Here is a 17,963-nt window from a genome sequence, read left to right on the forward strand (position 1 = left end):
CTAGAAGTGAACGTCACTTGATTAGTGTGTGGCACACAACTGAAGTCATTTAGTGTTTGAAAAAAACCAACCATCTTCTCTCCACTGGCTTTCTGGGATGGCAGACAGCCCACTTACTACCAAGGGGCTATTTTTTTCCTTCCCCAGTCACTCAAAATGAGTATCAAGAAGGAGCGGGTGACTTCAACTGAGAAACTTCTGTCAGCTCCAGCAAAAGGATGCCATGACCTCTGGTCACTTTCAGGAAAAGTTGAACAGCTGCAAGAATATTGATTTGTTCTGTATTCCCAACTGTTTTTCAGAGGGGCCGAACTTTTCCAGGCTACAATTGTGAAAGCTGTAAAGGCAAGAATTGAAGAAGAGAAAAAATCCATGGACCAGCTGAAGAGACAGTAAGGACACTCTTCCCTCAGCTTCTCTGTGTCTTGGCTCTGACCCCTGAAAAGTGTATCCATGTCTAACAGTGAAGGAGATGTCTAAGCACTGGTCCACACTGTATAGTCAGTGTTGATTCCTCTATGATGAGGCACTAGCCCTGCTCTGCTGAAGATAAAGGCAGTTTTAACAGGATGGTAGCATCAGGATGGAAGGCACCATCTTGGGAAAAGGCGGGGAGACAGCACAAATTCAGTTATTTAATCCAGAGTCCTGAGCTGGTCACTGAAGTTCTCTGACCATTCGGTGTTACTCAATTAGAGTGCATAGTTGTCCCATGCAAGCTTTTGTAGAGACTGATGAACTAGAGAAAGAAGCGGGCCTCTGAGCCGAGTACTTGGGTGTGCTCACTGCATTTCTGGATCCAGGAAATAAAGACGGAGTCAGCTGACATGGAACAGAGGTGGGCTGGCATGGGACAGGGGTGGGCTGGCATGGCTTAGGGTGGGCTGACATGGGACAGGGGTGGGCTGACATGGGACAGGGGTGGGCTGACATGGGACAGGGGTGGGCTGACATGGGACAGGGGTAGACAGACATGAGACAGGGATAGACAGACACGGGACAGGGGTCAGCAGTCATGGGAAAGAGGTAGGCAGACATGGGAAAGGGGTAGGCAGACATGGGACAGAGGTGGGCTGACATGGGACAGTGGTTCATAGACATGGGACAGAGGTGGGCTGACATGGGACAGTGGTACACAGACGTGGGACAGAGGTGGGCTGACATTGGACAGGAGTAGACAGACATGGGACAGAGGTGGGCTGATGTGGGACAGGGTGGGCAGACATGGGACAGGGCTAAGCAGATATGGGACGGGGTGGGCTGACATGGGACAGAGGTGGGCTGACATGGGACAGAGGTGGGCTGACATGGGACGGGGTGGGCTGACATGGGACGGGGTGGGCTGACATGGGTCGGGGTGGGCTGACATGGGACAGAGGTGGGCTGACATGATACAGAAGTGGGCTGGCAGGACTCAGGCGATTTGGTAGTTCGGTTATAAAGAACTTCTAAGAACTGGTAAACATCTATATTTTGAGTGTTAATGCTTAAAAGCTAATATCCAGAGAATTTGAACCCTAGATACTTTTTCATAAAAGTGGAAGCCCTGTCCCATCCTTCTAAGAAAGTCCCTTGAATTTGGTTTGTTTTGTTTTTTGTTTTTGTTTTTGTTTTTTTGTTTGTTTGTTTGGTTGGTTGGTTGGTTGGTTTTTTTGGATTTTTTTTTTCCCCGAGACAGGGTGTCTCTGTGTAGTCCTGGCTGTCCTGGAACTCACTCTGTAGACCAGGCTGGTCTCGAACTCAGAAATCCGCCTGCCTCTGCCTCCCAAGTGCTGGAATTACAGGTGTGTGCCACCACCGCCCGACTTTTTTGTTGTTGGTTTTTTTTTTTTTTTGAGTCCCCAGAATTTGAAAGAGCAGCTTCATTCCATCTTGACCTCACTTTTTAATTTTCTTCCCTTGAAAGATATTCCCTTAAAATAAATTAGATTATTCCGTGGCGTGGCTGTTTTTGCAGAAACCTAAGGCGAATGTTCAAACTGCAGTGTGGTGCAGCTGTTGCTGTTCTCTCTAGCTCAGACACAATGGGTGAACAAATTTAGAATTTTTCTGCATTTAAAATATTCTCTCACTGCTGCCCATAAGTGAGACCGGACTCTTTGTATTTAGTTAAGAATACAAAGCTGGGAGGAAGAGATGGCTCGGCTGTGAAGAGTGCGGCTGATCTTCCATGGGCCTGGGTCTATTCCCAGCACTCATTTATAACCAGCTCCAGGGGATCCAATGTCCTTTTCTGGCCTCTGCGGCCACTAGGCATGCACATGGCACGCATACATGCATGCAGGTGAAACACTCATTCACATAAAATAAACAAAAAAGCAACCAAAAATGTAAAACTTTTGGTTATAACATGCTGTAATCAGACTGACTATGATACAGAATGAGAACTGATATCAAGGGCTAACCTTAGCATCATGACTGGTGAACATATTACTAACCCCAGGGCTATATGAAGCACAGAGAGCCATGGTGTCTCTCCTTCTCCCCCTCCCCGTCCCCCTCCCTGTCCCCCCATGTGTTTGTATGTGTGTATGAGTTATCTATTGCTCATAAGCAATGATCTCATAATCCTTAAGTACTTCAAAGTAAACTGGCCACTTTGCTCATGGATTCAGAGATTTGGCTACACAATATGCACCTACAGCGCTGGCCACGACGTGACTACTGTGCCTGTGCTCTTACTGTTACTAACACTGCCTTCTTTATAGGATGGATCGCATCAAAGCCCGGCAACAAAAATACAAAAAGGGTAAGGAGAGGATGCTGAGCTTGACCCAGGAGTCAGGGGAAGGCCAGGACATCCAGAAAGTCTCAGAAGAAGATGATGAAAGTATGTCAAATTTTCGTCCTACTGAGTGCTTTGACATCTGATAACAGCATGCCGGTGGTCGGGCTGTGAAGTAGCACTCATTTTCATGCTCTCGGGAGTCTCCCAGTGTGACTAGATATGTTTGTTTCATTAGCACGTATTTAGTGAATGAATAATTTTGCAAGCATCTACTCTTCAACATGATGCCTTTAATGAACACAGCCTGGTTTGATTCACAGACATATTTCTAAAAGAAATTGGCTTTTTTTTTTTTTTTTTGCTTAATATGTTCCTTTAGGGAAGAGTTTTTAGATATGCTGCCTTTGGCATGTACTAATTCAACATGTGAGTTAAAGATGCTTGCACACTTTATGTCACTTGTGAATATTTAAAATTCAAAGCTCAGCTGCTACTCATTACAAGGGATTCACTGTGAAACATAGAACTTATCATTATACTTAATTATAGATGTATCCAATTACTGCTTTAACAGTCTTGTATAGGAGCCTGCATGCTTTTCCACCCAGGAGAATTTAAAAAAAATAATAATGCATGATCTCTTTCAAGATCCTAAAATCTCTGCGTTAGTAGTAACTGTCCTCCAATCATCTACTGATGTCATCAAAAGAAAAAGTCCTATTCCTGTGCTTGGTGCATGTTAATGAATTATTTACCACTAAGTACTTCTTTATAATGGGCATGTTAATTTAATGAAAAAAATCAGTGTAAGAAACATTGTTGATGAATACTTCCTTTTTAGTATTTCTTTATATGTCTTCAGATCCTAGGAAGAAAGTGAACATATAGCATTCTGTTACGAACCTTCAGTGTTTACCTTTGCAGGGGACTGTTAGCACATGAGTGCTTTTATAGCTAACTGACTTCCTTTTCCTGGCCTCTGATGTGTTTTTGCAACTTACCTAGATTTGACGATTTTGAGTTGTTAAAGCGTGGTTTTCAAAACTTGTGTGCTCACTTCCTAAGAATTAATGTCTGGACATATTTCATTTTAGGAGAAGCAGACAAACAGAAAGCCAAGGGCAAAAAAAAGCAGTGGTGGCGGCCTTGGGTCGATCATGCTTCCAGTAGGTTCTCTTGATCCTCTTCCAATCTCATCAGTTCTAACCCTTATATCCTTGACCAGAATTCAGGCTCCCCGTGTCCCATGTATCCCATGCATGGTTTGACCCTTGTGACTTGATAGGGGGACAGAGTGTAAGAACACTGCTGTGCTAATGGGTCCCTGGGCCCCATGGACCCATTCTTTCTGAGAAATTAGCATGGTGGCTAAACTAAGCCAAAGATTTGAGTAGAAAGTATTATGTAAGAAAGCAAAGAACAAAATACACTGTCTAAATCTGTGGTCAAGAACCCTGCTCCTTTCCCATGTGTGGTTTAAAACCTTTAAGGATACGTTTGGCTCCTACTGGGACTCTAAAGAATGACTGCTCTATTAAAAGTGTCTGTGACCCTCTTTGTAAGGCACTGGGCATGGATATCAATGAGCCTCCCTCCCTGTCTTCCCAGAACTTTGATTTCACTTGCATTTAAAAGGTTTTAGAAGTGTGTTTAGCAGACAGATGACAGAGAGCCTAAAATGTATTTACATTGTACTTAAATTCCTCCAAATCTCAAATTGATTCTGGAACAATCAATACCCCAAATACTAGGCCAAGAACGCAGCCCAGCCTCAGATGTGACCAACTAATAGCAAAAACCAGGAAAGCAGCATCTGCTAACACCTAAACAACAATGTGTTTTCCTCCTGATGAACAAATGAATATGCAGTTACAGACACCATTGGCTATATGTGTTCTGAAAAGGCCAATAGTGGCCAATGGTTTTATAATGGAATGATTCATTATAACCTAGCCTCCTGGATTTCATAGATATAGTGGAAGAGTGAGAAGTTATTGTTTTGAAAATAATGTGTAGTACCTCTCACCCTTCTTAGACTTGCAAGGCAATTTAAATAGCATGAAATTTGAAATTTGCTTACTGTCTTTGGATTTAATTAAATGTAAACCTTTAATATTTAGTTACAACGGTGTGGTTAAATTAAAAAAGAGAGAGAGAGAGAGAGAGTTGCAACGAATTCCACTTAATTTTCTGCCCACATTCAAAGGTTCAAGTTGAACTGTGATGTGGCTCCTACGTCTGTGGGTCATTGGTATATTAGTCAGGTTAACAACATGTAAACAGCACCAAATGCCTATTCTATCAAGTCACAAGTAAACTATGCCTACTTTTCTGTTTCTAAAGGGCCTTTGCTAATTTAGTGTGACCTATCCATTTCATAAATCACATCATATTGAATGGGTAAATTCCCACTGCAGTGGCTGCGGTTGTCTCTTCAGTTCAGCATTTAAATCATTTCAAAAGAATTGGATACGGTCTTTGATAATCATCTTCCATGTTGGTAACAACTCAGCTCCCAGTGATGGTTAATGGCATTAGATTTTTCTGAATCATTTCACCCTCATTATATCAAACTCTTCTGGTAATCCACTCCGTGTCCCTTGTTACAACAGATTACAGTGCAATAATGGAGAACTGTCTGTAACACATGGTTTGGAATCGCATTCAAATTGTGGTACAAAATTTCTTCTGTATTACATATTTGCCTTTTCAAGTTTGAAAGGGACAAAAGGGGAAGACTGTGCCCTTGACTGTTTTTAACCCTTCGTGCTCCAGCGCTTATCTTTAGATCTGGAAGAATGTTATTAGAGGACCTTGCTTTTATTTGTTGAGTGACTGGGATGGGCATTCGAATCATTTCTGAGAGATGCTGAGTTTAAGTGGAGATTCAGTGTCTATTAGTAACGAAGCTCATTAAGACAGTTGGTTAGCAGCAAAGATGTCAGCACAAGCTGTGGTGGCCAATTTGCTAGTTCCAAACCTATGCACACACACAGGACTGCATTATTGCTGTTCAATGATACCTTCCGTCCCACTGGAGTGTGTCTCTGTATCAGTTTCATGTGACCTTACTCATTACCTAACCTTGCTTTGTTGACACATATCTGGCATAAAGGGTCAAGTTTCTGCAGTCACAGGTGGTGGAATTCTAAAAGTTAGTTTCATACCAAGTAATTTATCAATGACACCAACATCTGTGTTTTGTGTCTGGGCACAGCCTGGAGCCAATGTCTTCATCTGTACTAATGTACATGGACTTTTTACTTTGTACTTGTACTTTACTTTGTACAATGTACTTTTTAAATTATCACTAGCAGCACACACTAAAGAAAGTGTTTGATTTCCCTAGCTTTGCTTCAACAATATTTTCTGAAGGACTAAGACTTTGAAAAAAATATTTCATTGTTTCAAGTGTACCAGTTCCACTTTTTTATCTAATAAATGTGTAATATTGCTAGTAATAACATCACTGCTTGAGATGAAAATCATTTGGGCTCAACCCTATGAATAAAAGTTATGGAAGAAGGTATGATTGAACACAACGCCAGCTACTGTTGATCTTTGTGCCTATAATGAGGGTTAAATGTTCCATCTCATAATGCCCTGTGTTTGTCCCAATAGACCATGTGAAGTAGAGTCCACAAAAACTCCCCTGCAAAATCTCTCAGCTTAAGTGAAGGCATTACTTGAATGATCTCCCTCACTGTCAAATGTAATGCTGTAATTTTGGTTTGTTCTTGCTTATTATTACCTTATGTTGTATTGCATTGATTCCCTTGGGCCTAGACCCAATCCTCTAGGCCTGGTCTTTTCCCTTCAAAACACGAGTAACAAATCACAGTGCTTCTGTTCAAGGATATAAGGCCCAATTCGTTCACTCTGCATCTTCCCGAATGAAGGCTCAGAGTCATCTGATACTGTAGACGAAATGGTTCAACTCTTGACCCTAGCCGGTGACATTTGAGCAACTAGTTTGAAACAAGCCAAGGTTTCCTGTTACCTTATGAGGTATAAGTCCAAATCATAGCTTAAAACATGACATTATCTCACCCCAGAGATGCCTTCATAGTTTGGAATCCCATATACAATTAGAACTCATGCGTGTGCTTTCCCACAATGATGGTACAGTTCTTGTAGCATCAGAAGGGAGTCTCTTTTCTCTATTAAATTCAAAAGTTTTCAAACATAAATTCCCTAATTTTCTTTAAGTCTCTAGACATATCTGATTTCTCCTTTTCCATTCCTGACACAGACAGTATGTTCTTGCAGGGCAAGTGTCAGATGAGGCAGAAGCAGGCCATAGTGTTTGTGCTTTGTACCTGATGGTCAGTATAGTTCCCCTTGGATTTCATTATGTTCCCTGGGAGTGACTTGTTGACCAGAAGTATGACAGAGCCAAACCCTATGGACCAAGGCTGCTGTTCTCAGTCAGTCCTATGGCTGTTTGTAAAAGCAGTCCGACACAAGGTTGTTATCTTGTTTTGTTTTTTGATATTACCTACCCCTTTCCTCTTTGTGGCAATGTGTTTGTTGTTGTTGTTTATTTTATTTTATTCTGTTTGTTTTTTTTAACTCTTTCAAATGTCTTGTCTTCTGTTACCTTGTGTGTTACATGTGGAGAAGCCAGGTCTGCATAGTATTAAAGTGAAGTAGAGGCTGGTGGCACTGGCCTCGATCCTGGTTGGTTGTCTGTAACAGACCATGCCAAATCTTCCACTTCACTCTGGCCTTTGTCTAGATGATCAAAACTGATGAATTGTGAAGCAAGGGTGTTCAAGTATCTTGGCATCTCTATATGGACTCAGCCCTATAAAATAGTGAAGAGGAGGAAATTGCCAGGTCATCCCATAGTTGCTGATCTCTTAAATGGCACAGACAAGGCCTCATGCTCTGTAGACCCAGCCATGCCATCACTGTATAGCCCTAGATTAAAACGGGTTCTTTACATCTGTTTTCTCCTGCTAACATCTCTTGCTGTGGTCTTCTTGAGGGTCATCTGTATATCTTTGGGGGGTGCGTTTCATTAATAAGCCCCCAGGTTTCTTGTGTCTCTTTCAAGAAATAAGCAAATATTTTGTTTTGCTTAGTGGTCAGGAGTGGAGATTATTATTTGTTTGAAACGGATAGTGAAGAGGAGGAAGAAGAGGAACTTAAAAAGGAGGATGAAGAACCACCACGGAAGTCAGCGTTCCAGGTAATTAGAGGGATGGGGACAATGGGGCCCATCGCTAGGTAGAAACACTCCGGTGGTTGTTTCTTAATTGACAAGTCTTACTTGCAGGCCTCCATGACCTCCTCTGTACTCCTATGGTGCAGCTCTCAGAGTCTTCTGGTGGATATCTGAAAATGTGTATTTCTAATTAAACTGCAGCAATACTCCCTCTCAGTAAAGTCCTAACTACCACTTCACATGAACAGGATGGGTCAGCTCTTCCTCCCTGACATCAAAGCAACTTTGATGACCCAAACAAAAAATTTTCTGTTGCAAATAGATCTCTCAGCATTGCCTTGCATTGCTTGAAAATTAGGCTCACAGTTCCCTGTGTGAAAGAGTTGGTTATGTAAATAATATACATTCTCTGCTTTGAAATGATCACTTAAATAGTTCACTGGATTTTGAAAACTAGCTTTATTTTTTCGTAGTACTAATGGTATCAGAATACTAAGTAACAACCATAAGCATCCAGCCCAGTTCTGATCTTTTTCAGCTGAGATCTTTCTATTCAGGAACCTGCTGACTCAACCCCAGCTCTGATCCACCTGCTAACACAATGTTAATTGGGATATATGCAACCCATCCTTCTTGAAGATGAGGCCTTGTCAGTGCACAGGGGGTGAACTCTTTGCATATGTTTCTCTTACTTCTGGACCCACAGGCTGGAACAACTATATCCCATTTGTCATAGTACGGGACATATAGAAAGGTATCCACAAACCCCCTGATTACCCATGATAAGGCTATGCATTGTTCCCTACACAGGGCTTTCATAACTGGGCAAGCTCAAACACCTGGTCTTTGTGATGACATCGAAAAGCCAAGTAGTCTGTGGAGGCTCCTTGGTGTGATGCTGCCTCCCTGGCTCCATTGCTCCTTTGTGTGTTTGGCGGCCATGTTTGTGTGCATGAATGAAGGTGCTTGCCAAATACTAATGACTTAACAGCCTTACTTCTTATCTAATGATTTCATGCTAACCACCACTTGCCCCACAGCAAGAAGAGAGCATGGACCATCCTCACTGTGTTTATTAACTACATGCTTTGACTGAGTCTACTTCTTCCTAACTTCCAAGCCCAGTACATTTTATTCCAGTTTTGGAGATTTGCATGTTTTAACCTCAACGTTAACTGTAGAGACAAACCCGCGCAACATCATATATTAAACTGTTAACTTTTCTTTGGTTGGTTTTTTTTTTCCTACTAATTACTCTTGCTTTGTCCTTCTTTGTAGAGAGCTATTGGAAAGTTTGCCTCAGCCATTTTAGCCTTGCCAAAGTCTGTCATTAAACTTCCCAAAACTATTCTTCAGTATTTAATCAGAGCTGCAAAGGTATTTCATGTTTTACTGATGTGTAGTGTGTGGCTCTCTGCTCCGTAGAACTTTAGTAGAACACCCTTATATCTACATTTTCTCTATTCTATGAATTATATAATGAAAATATTGTACAGATATAAAACATCAAGTCTTTCAAAAAGGGTTCTCAGGAGCCAGACTTCTTATCATTTTACTAATTTTTAAAGTCATCATGAGATTATCAGAAATAGAAAGAGAAAATACAGATATACGTGTGCTTTCTCTCGTCATAGTTTTACGTAAGTTACATCTCATTTTAAAAGGGTTACTCTGGTTGCATGCATCAGTTTATAATGAGTAAAACGTTAATAATCTTTTTTTCTCAGAAAGCTGGTTTAAAAACAATCTGAATTCAAAAAAAAAAAAAAAAAAAAAAACCTCCCCTGAATATGTCGCCTTTTGAGCTTCTTGTTAGCCTCCAGCTTCTTCATTTGGATGCAACTGTCTAGTTCCTGTATCCAGCATACCGCCTTTCCTTATGTTCACTCCCAGAGCACAACAGTGCTACTGAATACAGTTGAACTATACATTTCTTTCACCCATCTAATACATGATGGAAGTCAGTCAACTGCCTATATCAGTCGTCTCATGATTGAAATCCACAAAGAAAGAAATCATCCTTTTTTTTTATGTCATAGTACCATGCTTTTCCTTCCAAACTCAGTGAGGCCTGAGCATTAAAACACTAGGGTCAACGTTGATAGGATGATGGCCCTTGAGTTCAAGCAAACAGTTGGGATAGTGACAGAGACCAGTGTGCCTTGCCTTTTTCTCGTGATCTCATTTCCTTGCTTATTCTGTTTCCACTGGGCATACGGACCTGAAATCCTGAGTCTCTGTTAAGCTCACAGGGAGCCCATATTGCTGGTCTACCTAGAGCCACAGAGCCCCACCTCCACCTGCCTTTCATTTTAAATTTCAGAAGGCTGACTTGAATTAATAGTCACTGCTGCTGTTTCTGTGTGGACTTTACCTTTTCTTCTCTGAGAAATTTATAAAATTCTCAACTTGTAATTTTAATATTATTAAAGAGAGAGGTTGCAATTTATCCATCCCTTTTGTTACTTTAAACAAGGTTACAGATGATTAAATAATGGGTTAAGAAACTTTTGGGTCACAGTCCAATTAGAGGATAAATTATACAGTGTTACCCACTTGAGTTAAGAATCCCCACTCTAATGAAACTCTCTGGTTAAAATAATATATGCATTGTTTCTGAATGGATTCTTGATTACAAACAAATCTCTTTTTCTCCTAATAATGAAGATAAACTTTAAGATAAAGTAACACACACATGCGCAAACATACATATGGCAGTGACTATTAACTGAGCCCTCAGACTTTGTGTGCCTACTCCAAACACTTTCTCCTTCTGGCTGATGTAGCAAAAAGCCTGGCACCCAAGACAAACCACCAAGGTGGGTGTGAGTTAGATTGAGCTGCAATGTCATGATTTGCGAGGTCAGTAAAAATCTTCCATTTCTTGATTCAATGAAGACCAGAACCCTTTTCTGAAATAGGAAAAGGCAAAACTGGCCCTCAGTCAAATATTTGAAACTTTAAAATGTTTATGTTTCAAAATGGCTGTCCTGAGATAGCTTTACCTGAGAACGAGAACAGTGGCTCACACTGTTGCCTCCTCTTGCTTCCTGAGCTTGCATGACCAGAGTGCTCCTCTCACCAGGAAGACACTGATGGATTTCATCCTTTAGGGACCAACAGAGTCAGTAACTCTCCTCACTATGTCAGCCCACTGATGGTCCCTTACTTACTTTTCCTAAAGTTTGTTAATCCTGCTCTTCTCCGCCCACCTCTCTCCCTCCCAGCTGTTTGCTTTTCTCTTCAGAAAAAAAAAAAAAAGATGTCCTACAATCCGTGTGCCTGCTATACTCACAAATCATCACCTGTTAACTTCTATTTGGGATTCTTTCATTTTATAAAAGAATAATACTTTAATACTTTCCTTGAACGAAATGTCATCCTATCTTGTTCTTCAACCTGAGGATTTATTGTTAGTTCAGTTTCTTTTGAAACAAACTGTATCGTACAAATTTGCCTTTTAATGTACTGAACCTGAGAGACAAGAGGCCAGACTCTGAAATTAATGTTTTCAGTGAAGATCCAGCAGGCCTTGATTTGATCTTTCTGAACATCAGTTCATTTTTTAATTCCATGAATAGGACATTTCAACTCTAGGATTTGTTATCTAGGAATATCAATTTTACATTTGTGTTAAAATGTTGACCATAAAATTCACATTTCTACCAGTCAGGAAAAAGGAAGTGTGGTTTTTTGGGTTTTGTTTTTTTTTGTTTGTTTGTTTGTTTTTGTTTTTGTTTTTGTTTTTGTTTTTGTTTTTGTTTTTTGGACCATGTAAGCCTTACATTTCCCTATGTGGAAGAGCTGAATCTTTATTTTCTGTTGACATTAGAACACCAATCTGTTTATGTTGTGTTTTCCAAAAACCCTGAAATATGAAAATAATCTAGGATAAAATAACACTATATGGGTTTATAGCTGTCCCTTCTGTAAGCTTGTCTGAATCATGACAATGGCAAACCCAGCTTCCCTGAGACCGGGTGTCGCATGTGAAGCATGCCTGCTTGGCTTCCTGATTTCTAGGGGCCTGATTTTAGGTATCAGGTCTTGGTTTTATTGCTTTTGCATGCTTCTGGGGATGTAGAGGGTAAGTCTTTCCAAGCTGCTCTATCCTGTTTATTGGTTGTAAAATTTTTATGCAGCAGTTGTCAGCTCTTGAATACAACTGACCAAGAGCAACCCAAGGCACCAGCGTCCCTCCCTGCTTCCCCGGAGTATCTCACTCTTACACTGACATTATTTTACTTTTAAAATCCTCATCCCTCTGCAGAGCACCTTTCTCAAGTTACCCATAACCACTATTAGGAGAGTATTGAAGATGCAAAACTTACTTCTCCCAAGTAAATAAGACAATTAGTCATTTTGCTGTTGACTAAAATGTTTGTGGTGGGAGAAATTCCTCTGATGGAATTTATCAAGACCTCTGGCTTCCGATTGTTGAGTGCAAAGCAAAAATGTCTCGGCTGAGTATCACAAATAGTGGTGGTGTTTCAGTGAAACGAAGGTTTGTTTTTTACCCAGAGTTTATGTCAAGATCATCTGTGAAACCAAAGGAAGTATATTCCACAACTATTTAGTTACATCTTATGGTAATAAAAGAACAGCTTAAGGTGGGTGTGGTGGTGCATGCCTTCAATTCTAAAGCTTGGGAGGCAGAAGTTCTACAAAGCAAGCTCTATTCCAGCCAGGATTGTATAATGAGACCTTGTCTCAAACAAACAAGCAAGCAAACAAACAAACAAACAAAAAAACCCGAAATCAGCAGAAGTCAACTCAACAGAAGAGAGATTTGTAAGAGAAAACCATTCTTACACAGAAGCAGCTTGACTTAGGTCCACTGTCATTTTTAATTACTTTTTGAAAGTCAGAAAATAATTGGACGGTCTCCTTTCAGTTCGTCTACCAAGCCTGGATTACTGATCCTAAAACAGCACTCCGACAGAGGAGGAAAGAGAAGAGAAAGTGGGCCAGAGAAGAGCTGAAGGAAAGGCGCAAAGGATCTGGGGAGGGTGAGTGCTGGGCTGGGAGCAGCCACTGCCTGTGCATTGCAGAGGAGCAGCTGGGTGGGGGTGGGGGTGGGGGGGTGGGATACCTAGGATGCCTCCAGATGGAGTTTTCAATCCAATATAATTGAAGTTTTTGAAGGTATTGTATTACCAAAGCATGATGGATGGGTGGAGAGAAGAAGGTTTATGGGACATATGGGGAGGGGGAAACTGGGAAAGGGACAATCATTTGGAATGTAAACAAAGAATATAGAAAATTTTTTAAAAAAAGTTTCTATTCTGTGATAAAGACCATGACCCGAAGCAGCTTGTGGAGGAAAGGATTTATTTTACCTTACAGCTTGCGGTACATCCCTGAGGGAGGAACTTAGGGAGGGTACAGGAGTGCTGCTCATTAGCTTGATAAGCCTGGTTTCTTTTTTTTTTTTCTAAATTCTTTGTTTATGTTCCAAATACTTTCCCCTTTCCCGTTCCCCCCTCCCCATATGTCCCATAAGCCCTCTTCTCTCCACCCATCACAGAACGACCTGCCCAGGAGTGGCAAGGCCCCCACAGGGAGCTGAACCTTCCCACTTCAATTTTCAATTAAGAAAATGTACCATAGGCTTGACCCCAGGTTGTGGCAGTTTCTCAATTCCTGTCCTCTCTTCCAAAGTGACTCTAGCTAGTGTCAAGTTGGCACAAAAGTAGCTAGAACAAATACTATCTAGCAGTTTCCTGACATTTACGTGAAAAACAATATTTTACAAAATAGCAGGCACTTATTGGAATCATGAGTGGAACAAAGGAAATCAGAGTACCTCAACCCAGTATTTTATATTGTGAATGGGCATGTATTATCCTGTCTAAGAGCAAGAGAAGAAAAACAAATAAACAAAACCCCACTGTACTGTATTAATAAGAGTGGCTGCTTCTTGGGAAACTAGAAGTTAAGTGATGGGATTGAAGGGAACCCTAGGTTTTTATGCTATAGTTTGATTCTGTGCAAAGATAATGCAATTGTGGGTTCCTTAGGAAGTTAAGAAATTTTTAAAAAACTCAAAATTCAACCTTCCCTCTCTCAGTATCTCCTGGCAACTATAGCTGCATTTTATAAAAATAAATTTAATCTATACCCATTGTAATAAGCCAAGTGATAGAGGCAGATCCAGAATCTGGTGAATGCACCTACATGCGCTTGTGTGCGTACGTGCACATGAACACACACACACACACACACACACACACATGCACACACACACGCATGCACGCACAGCCTCCCGGAAAAATGCATCCTACCCAGATGGGGCCTTGGTCTTCTCCCCTTTGGCAAATGCATGTTGTTTGTTCCTTAACTTTTTAGATTTGAGTTCATTTGCATAAAGGCATCTCATACTTTCATTAGTAATGTATCATGAACATTTCTCCAATTAAATAATCATGAAACTGTCAGAGGCTTTTTTTTAATGGCTATAAAAGGTTCTGCAGTACAGATATGCATAATTTATTCAATTATTTCATCATTAATGGACGAAAAGGTTGCTTCCTGATTTTTATCACAGCAAACAATGCTATAATAGGTATCCTTGCAAAAAGTTCACATGTAGTCGCACATGAATGGATATGAAAGTGTGTCAGAGGTTAAGAGTAACACAGAATAGATTCTCAAAAGTGGGAACTGGGTGAAAGGTTATGCTTCATACACTTCAATAGTTTCCCCCACCCCCCAGATCCCAGTGCACAAGTTTTTAGTGATTTATATTTTTATAGTCCAGATAAAGGAAGTACATATCTTATAATGTCATACCAAGGCCTTCAGTGTTCTTTTTATTGTTTCTTTCCTGAGGGATGACAGATGACTTGTGTTTTCATTGGAATTTAGTTTAATCCTTACCTAAGGATACTGGGAATTTTTAATTTCTATTGTCTGCATAATTTATACTTTATAGTTGAAAGTTCAAACACAGCTATCACTGTCTTCTGCCATTCTGTGGGACTGTTTGTTCTTTTCTTATTAATTAGGCCTGCTTGTACATCAGGCATTTTGCCTCTGTGGTGTGTTATAATCACACTTCCCTGTTCAATGCTTGCATTTTGGTTTAGTTTATGATAAGTGACTATCCAAACAATATGGAATTGCCTTGATATCAAAACATGCATACATTTCTGATATTTTAGAGTCATTACCTTGCTACAAAAGAAAGCCTCTACCATCCAATATAGGCCAATATTTTCCTGTATTTCCTACTGGTTTACTTACTTACTGTGTAGTAGAGGTGTATTTTTATACATTACTTACATGGGCAATGATGCTAGCCCTACTTATTTAAAAAGTCTTCCTTTTGTGTTAGAAATAAGTGGTAATCAAGCCATCAGCTCCTATCTCAGCTTATATATGGACTGTCATGGTATTCTGACTCTTTCTCCCACTGTCTGTCACGCTATGAATCACTGTTACTGCCTTCTGGATCTAGTAGACATGGAGTTAGTTTTAATATTTAATGAGACAACCTCACCTCACCATCATTTTATTCAACAAGTGTATGTTTGGCCACACTATTTTTTGAATATTTTTTCGTGATGAAAATTGCTCAAGATTCTATAATACCCAGTCTATATGTTGAAACATATTTTATGTGCAGGTCCAGTGGAATGGGAAGATCGAGAGGATGAGCCAATCAAAAAGAAATCTGATGGACCAGGTAACAAAACCGAGACAAAGATGATCTGTGAGGACTCCTTTGCTTGCTCGTGGGACTCTTTTCCTCCTGTTGGGTTGTCTAGGCCAGCCTCATAGCGGAGTTTCTATCTGGTCTTATTGTATCTTTTTTTGTCAAGTTCAGTTGATATCCCTGATAGGTCTCAGAGGATCAATTGATCTGGGGTAGAAGGCAGGTGTGGGAGGAGGAGAACTAGGAGGAGTGGAGGGAAGGAAAATGTGGCCAGGATATATTGTATGAGAGAATTCATTTGCAACAGAGAAAGAAAGACAATGACACTGCCCCATGTGGTGAAGAAGGGTACTGCATGGTTGTGAGCCCCAACCAGGAGTATAGATTGAGGCTGAAGAATCTCAATCCTGCCCCTTGAAATCCCATCTCTGCTGAGATGGAGGACTCCTGAGAGAGGATCCAGCCTCTATAGCATGAGATGGAATGTTGAGTTCCAATCTCTCTATAAAGTCCTTGATACCTTTGCCAGTGGATGAGATCAACAATCATGCTATATAGAAGCTACCAGAATAAGAATATTTTTTTTTTAAAAAAAATGACTTTTCTTCTTTTTCTTTTTTAAATAGAACTTTTTAAAATTTATGTTTTGAACTGAGATATAATGGTGCCACACTTACATACTTTGGTAAACATGGGCAATCATGGCATCAGGCTACTGAATGTTTTCATCAGCTCAAAAGTTTGTCATTTCTTAGTGTAAAGAACATACAGAATCCTCTCTGCTAGCTATTTTAAAATATGCCAGAAATTATACAAATATAGAAATGAGTCATTAGGTGATGAAATGTTGAACACTAATAACCATTACTTCTAAGTGAGTAATTGTGGATTGGAAAAAAAAATAAGAATTAAGTTGACAAAAACCCAAGACCTGCTATAGTGTATTAGTGGCTCTTGCTCTACATTGTTTAGCCTGTAGGGCTCAAACTTTCCTTTTGTGTCTGTAAATGCATCTTGGTGTCCTCATCAAATAAGCCTGCCTTGGACTAGAGTTTTTTAAATGGATACGGGAAGCTGGAGAGATGGCTCACAGGTTAGAAACTCGGTGCATGATCATAAGGACTGGAGTTAAGCTCTCAGCATCCAGGTAACAAGCCAGGAATCCTGCACAGGCCTGAAATTCCAGCTCCATGTTGGGGGTCACAGGGAGAGTATGAAGGCTTGGTGACTTCCAGCCTACTCAAGAAAACACAAGCTCTAGGTTCAAGGAGAGATCTTACCTTGAGGGAATGACAGAGTATGCCAGTGGAGGACACTGGACAATTCCTTCTGGCCTTCACACATGAGCACTGGCATATGCATACACTAAATAAATTAATAATCAGATAGCTAGGAAACTGGGAGTGCAGAGAGGAGGGGAGACATCTGTGGAGTCTCTCACTCAGTGTACTCCTCTGTGGTATTAGCAGACCCTTCCTTCATCCCACATCATTGGGACTTCATCTCTGCCTTTGCTTCTTTGCTCAGCAAAGGACCCTCTGTTCTTTCCCACATCTTAAGACATATGGAAGACAGATGCAACCGCCCAGAAACAGCCCGAGGGGCAGCAGGGGAGGTAGCTGTATAGACAGGAAATGTTCCCATGGCGACATCAGACATCAAGATTCTAGCCCCACTGGTCCTTTCATTTTGCTACCTGCCACCTCATTCCCCCTCAGCCCCCTCATGTATGGCATTCACTAGGAGGATCCCTTCCTTATATGATCCTTTGACAAAAGCACAACTTTACTAGAAGTAAACTTGTTTTCCCTCCCAGACCACTCAGTCCAAACCCAGCTCTTTTCCTGTTATCGTAAAGCCAAACTCTGATTGACACTGTGACCTTCAAATCAGAGAAGAAATTAGTGGAGAGAAAAGTCAGGCAACTCAGTGGCCTGCTCATACTAGACAAGGAGCCGATGGGACTGGCATGTGATTGAGAGACCATCCACATACATAAGTGATTAGGACAGACAGGCAGGCAGACAGACAGACAAAATAGTCTAGTCCTTCTATTCTGAGTCTTCCTCGCTGTAGATAGTAACAGGCATACAACACATGGTTTCATTATACCTGTACAAACAGTGACTGCTTCAGCCTGGTAGATAATCCTGTCTGTCCACCTCCCCACCATAGTTAGAGACCCTTAAGTCTATTTGTTGGCAAATCCCAAGATAATACATAATTACTACTTACCATCCCCTGCTACCTATAGGTCAGTAGATATAACCTGCCCACATAACTGCAAAGCTTTCCTTGAGCCACTTCTTCCCAGTTGCCCCACCCCTGGCCTGGCACCATGGCTCTGCTCTCTGTTTCTTAGATTAGATGCTAAGTGTAAGTGATATCATCTGGCATGTAGTTGTCCA

At 40.9% G+C, this 17,963-nt stretch overlaps 1 protein-coding gene across 1 annotated transcript in view; it reads left to right on the top strand.

Moving 5' to 3' along the window:
• Piezo2 (piezo type mechanosensitive ion channel component 2) overlaps nucleotides 1-17,963 on the top strand; it is a 390,271-nt gene that overhangs the window by 333,166 nt on the left and 39,142 nt on the right. The window contains exons 29-34 of the mRNA XM_052155704.1: nucleotides 303-392; nucleotides 2,709-2,830; nucleotides 3,823-3,894; nucleotides 7,816-7,922; nucleotides 12,793-12,907; nucleotides 15,526-15,585. Of these exons, the coding sequence (XP_052011664.1) occupies nucleotides 303-392; nucleotides 2,709-2,830; nucleotides 3,823-3,894; nucleotides 7,816-7,922; nucleotides 12,793-12,907; nucleotides 15,526-15,585 (566 nt within the window). The remainder of the gene's footprint in view (nucleotides 1-302; nucleotides 393-2,708; nucleotides 2,831-3,822; nucleotides 3,895-7,815; nucleotides 7,923-12,792; nucleotides 12,908-15,525; nucleotides 15,586-17,963) is intronic.

This window comes from Apodemus sylvaticus, chromosome 13 (genome assembly GCF_947179515.1).
Source record: "Apodemus sylvaticus chromosome 13, mApoSyl1.1, whole genome shotgun sequence".
In the NCBI taxonomy this organism is placed as follows: domain Eukaryota; kingdom Metazoa; phylum Chordata; class Mammalia; order Rodentia; family Muridae; genus Apodemus; species Apodemus sylvaticus.